Source organism: Tachyglossus aculeatus, chromosome 3 (assembly GCF_015852505.1).
Source record: "Tachyglossus aculeatus isolate mTacAcu1 chromosome 3, mTacAcu1.pri, whole genome shotgun sequence".
Taxonomy (NCBI): Eukaryota; Metazoa; Chordata; class Mammalia; order Monotremata; family Tachyglossidae; genus Tachyglossus; species Tachyglossus aculeatus.
In genome coordinates this window covers 60,958,734-60,963,007 of record NC_052068.1, presented here as the reverse complement: position 1 = coordinate 60,963,007, position 4,274 = coordinate 60,958,734, and the positions used below count along the sequence as shown (strand labels likewise).

Below are 4,274 nucleotides of genomic sequence, written 5' to 3'. Positions count from 1 at the left end.
TTTGGGTAGCCTGTCAACTCATTCTTCATTTCCCATGGACGAGCTGTTACGTTTTACATATGAAATCTTTATTTCTCAAAAATGTCATGTCAGTTTTAAATGGCAAATGATAAATTCTCCACATGCAATCACACACCATTTATACACCTAAGCCTTGGAAACTGGGGAATAAAATGTGGAAAATATTCCCCAGGAACCAGTCTTTCTACATCCTAATTAGGATTGGATGAATATGCTTTTTGAGCCTGAAATATATTTTCAAGTATTGCAATTACTTTCTCTGAAAACATCTCTGAAAACACGAACATCATTTGCATATTAAAATTTACCCTGGCAACAATGATGCCCTATTTCTTTAATAGGCTTAATTACAAAATTTGTCCAGCAGATTAAACTGACGTTTGGCAGAACTCAGTGGCACTGTTTGATAAAAAAAATCTTTTCAAACTCAAATCCTTAATAAACCCACTAATCTCCCAAGCATAAATTGTCCGAGGAAATCATTTTTAATAAAAATCATTAACACGGGTTCATTTCTGGTACCAATGTGTCTGGCTGCTCTGAAAAAAAGATTATCCACTGGGAAATATTTTTTTTTTCTCTTGACCATTGTGATTCTCTTGGGGACAGCCAGACCCCTCCAGATGGCACGTTGTTAGTGTCGGACAGACACGGCTTAGAGGGACTTTTCAACAGATGAAGTCTGTAATGTCAGGATTTTTCTGGGTTTTTTTTTCTCCCGCAGTTCCCAGGGTGGGAAGGTGCTGAGATGGAAGCAGAGGGGCGCCTATCCACCTGCCACCACCTGTTCATCCTTCAATCCCTCCCCTATAAATCCTCCTCCTCCTTTTCCTGTTGCCTCTCCCAGCAGCTACACCAAGAAGGACACATTGTCTTGTGTTTGTTCTTTCTCTTTTTCTCACTCTTCCTCCCTTCTTTCCATCTCCTCTCTCTCTCTCTCTATGTGTATTTTTTTAAATCACTTTTATGGTAGAGAATCCATCATCCTGGGAAGAATCAGGGGATTTTCCCTGAGGATCAAAAAGGCCTTCTCCTGTGCGCTCATCAGCCCCAGACAAAACCTATTTAACTTCCGATACCAGTGTGGGGAAAAGGGGACCGTTCTTTCCTAGGACTTTGGGGAAGCATCATTCCTTTTTCGCTTTTTATTTTCTCTGAATCCGGGTGTGTGAAAAGAGCCTGACCGTTAAAACCTCACAAAAGAGGACAGCACCTTGCATCTTTGCAGCGGAGAACATTAATTTCACCACCCTCCCCTGAGTGCACCTGACGCTATCGTTTGATGCTTACAAATAGTTCCCTCCTTGGCCTCCCATGTGGGAACCAACTCGGGACAGGTAAAATTATTTCATTCTAAGAGAGAGTGTTTCCTTTCCCCTCCCCTTCTCCCTCTTCATTGCTGCAGGGTGGGAAAGGGGGTGGGGAAGAATAGGACTGTCCTTATTTGACTCTCCTGAAGGATGAAGTCCTGCAAATCCGGTGCCACGGATTCCGGTCTGGAATCGGACCCCCAGTGCCCAAATGGGACCAAGTGCCTGGCGAAATGCGGCTCGGAGAGGCTGGAGAACTCTGCCCGCAGGAGATTGGCAGCGAACGCCCGGGAGAGGCGGAGGATGCAAGGACTCAACACGGCTTTCGACCGCCTGAGGAAGGTGGTCCCCCAGTGGGGTCAAGACAAGAAATTATCCAAATATGAGACCTTGCAGATGGCCCTGAGTTATATCATGGCCCTGACTCGGATCCTGGCGGAGGCGGAGAGGTACAGCCCGGGGAGAGACTGGATCGGCCTCCACTGTGAACCCTTCGGCCCGGAGATCTACCCCCAGTATGTCGGGCAGAAGTTGCCGAGGGACGGCGATCACTACGCTCAGAGGCTCTTCGGCTACGCACCAGAACGCTTCCAAATTGCCAATTAGAACTAATGAATCACCCAGGACGGGCGGCAGCTCGACTGGAGCACTGGCGAAAGTTAGCCGGAGAAGGTGAAATCGGCCCTGGAAGCAGTAGCTGTATTTGAGTCTGGGAGACGTTTGCCCTTGAAGTAGCTCGAAAGAACCTCTGTTCTGACAGCTTGACATTTTAAGAAGAATAAGGCCGGCGGACTTCTTACACCTCCAACCAAGCGTGCTGGTCACTGGAACCGCCATTTGCTTATGAAACGGTGCTTAATTTGTCGTGAAATTGTTGTGGGAGCTCAAGCAATTTATGTCATGTCACACTTTAAATCTGTAATGACTTTGAATGTGCAGCGATTGGATGGCCGTTATTACCAATGACAACTACTAAAGCTTCGAACCTCCAATTTCTGAGGTTTGAGGCTGAGGGTTGGTAGTCTTGCCGTAAGCTGAAACCTGTTTATGAATGGAGGCAGGCCCTTAAAGGAGATGTGGAATCATAGCGTCGGATTACAGTGGGAATTTTAAATGCAGTGATTGTGGAATCATTTTATAGACAATTCTGTTTTCCTTTACCTTATTGCTTTGAGGAGAAATTTTGTGTATCATGTAATCTTTAAGAAAGATTGATTAGGGCATATTGCAGTCTAATCCCTCAAAGAAATAACTTCTTTAAACTTTGTAAGTTTGACGTGTGTGAGATCAAGAAATATACAGGCTATGTACATACTCTTGCTTCAAAACATGTACCGTTTTTGTGTATGCTCAAAACAGAGTTTAACGTCCAGTAGCATCGGTAATGTTTTACTTGTAACTCAGCTGTGAAAATTCAGTAGGTGGGTTTATATTAAAGTGTGGGCATGTGGAGAGCAACCTCAGTTCTTTTTGTAGAGTACGTGACTATAAATGTCCTGTATTTTAAAAATATACATAGAGGATTTCAAAAGAGTCGGTTTTGTAAAATTCCAATAAAATCCTGGGCAATTTATCATCCAAAGATCCTGCTCGCTCCCTGACAGCAGGGGGGATCTCATTAAAGAGGGATGTGAACCTGATCTCCTCTGTGTGAGAAGGTACAATATTTGCCTCAAACATCATCAACTTGAAAAGAAGCTCTCAGAGGAGGGTATCGTTAAAGACAGGAAAGGCATCGAGATTGTCGTCATAATCCATTCCCTCCCGCCACCCCACTGCGGTCCATCATGGGATTAATTGAACAGTGAACATATTGCTGAGAACATCCAGTCTTAGAGGGACCAAGAATAGGTATCTTATCCCCATTTAAATGGGAGGAAACTGAGCCTAGAGAGGTGAAGTGACTTGCCCAAGGTCACACAGCAGGCCGGTAGCCCCACTGAGAGCTCTTCCTTAATAACAAGAGGCTCCTGGGCTCCTGCCTGCCCACATTAGGCTCCCATGGCTTTGTTAGCCCAGTGGCTTGTGGAAGACACAACCACCTCAGGGCTTCAGTGACAAGGCAGGAGGAGGGCACCCGGGAGGGAATAATAATAATAATTGTGGTATTTGTTAAGCTCCTACTATGTTCCAGGCACTGTACTAAGCGGTGGGGTGGGTGCAAGCAAATTAGGTTGGACAGAGTCCCTGTCCCACATGGGACCCACAGTTTTAATCCCATTTTCCAGATGAGGTAACAGGCACAGAGAAGTGAAGTGACTTGCCCGTGGCCACACAGCAGACAAGCAGTGGGAAGGAGTGGGGGGAAAGGGGAGTGAGTTGGGGGCTGGGGAGAGGGAGGGCAGAGCTGGAGGGAGCTGGTGGATGGGTTGATTCCGGAGTTTCAGGCAGGATTTTGAAGTCCGTGTTTCTGAAGGGGATTAGATACCGGTCAGGTCCTTAGTCCACAGGGACAGTTGGGTGAGGAGGTGGGCAGGAAGAGGCTGGTGGGGATTGGGGTCCTTGATCTTGGTGACTGAGACACTACTAAGGATGTGGGTCCCACAGGGCCAGAGGAGGCCTAGGCTGTGGGATGGCAAAACAGACCCTTTTCCCAGTGTCACTCACCATTTATTCATTCATACATTCATTCAATAATATTTATTGAGTGCTTACTGTGTTCAGAGCACTGTACTAAGCGCTGGGGACGTACAAGTTGGCAACAAATAGAGACGGTCTCCAACTACGGGCTCACAGTCCAGAAGACAGGCTCACACCACAGAGTTGGTAGACATGTAGGTGACTTCTTCTAGACTGTGAGCCAACTGTTGGGTAGGGACTGTCTCTATATGTTGCCAGCTTGTACTTCCCAAGCGCTTGGTACAGTGCTCGGCACACAGTAAGCGCTCAATAAATACGATTGATTGATGTTCCCTGCCCACAACAAACTTACAGTTTAGATGA

General features: G+C 46.2%; 1 protein-coding gene across 1 annotated transcript; it reads left to right on the top strand.

The window, feature by feature from the left end:
• The first annotated feature begins 952 nt into the window (after window positions 1–952).
• On the top strand, window positions 953–2,298 carry ATOH7 (atonal bHLH transcription factor 7). The gene is made up of 2 exons (XM_038744188.1): window positions 953–1,358; window positions 1,481–2,298. Exons 1-2 carry the CDS (start codon window positions 1,336–1,338, stop codon window positions 1,935–1,937), a joined length of 480 nt encoding a protein of 159 aa, XP_038600116.1. The 5' UTR covers window positions 953–1,335; the 3' UTR covers window positions 1,938–2,298.
• The last annotated feature ends 1,976 nt before the right edge of the window (window positions 2,299–4,274 follow it).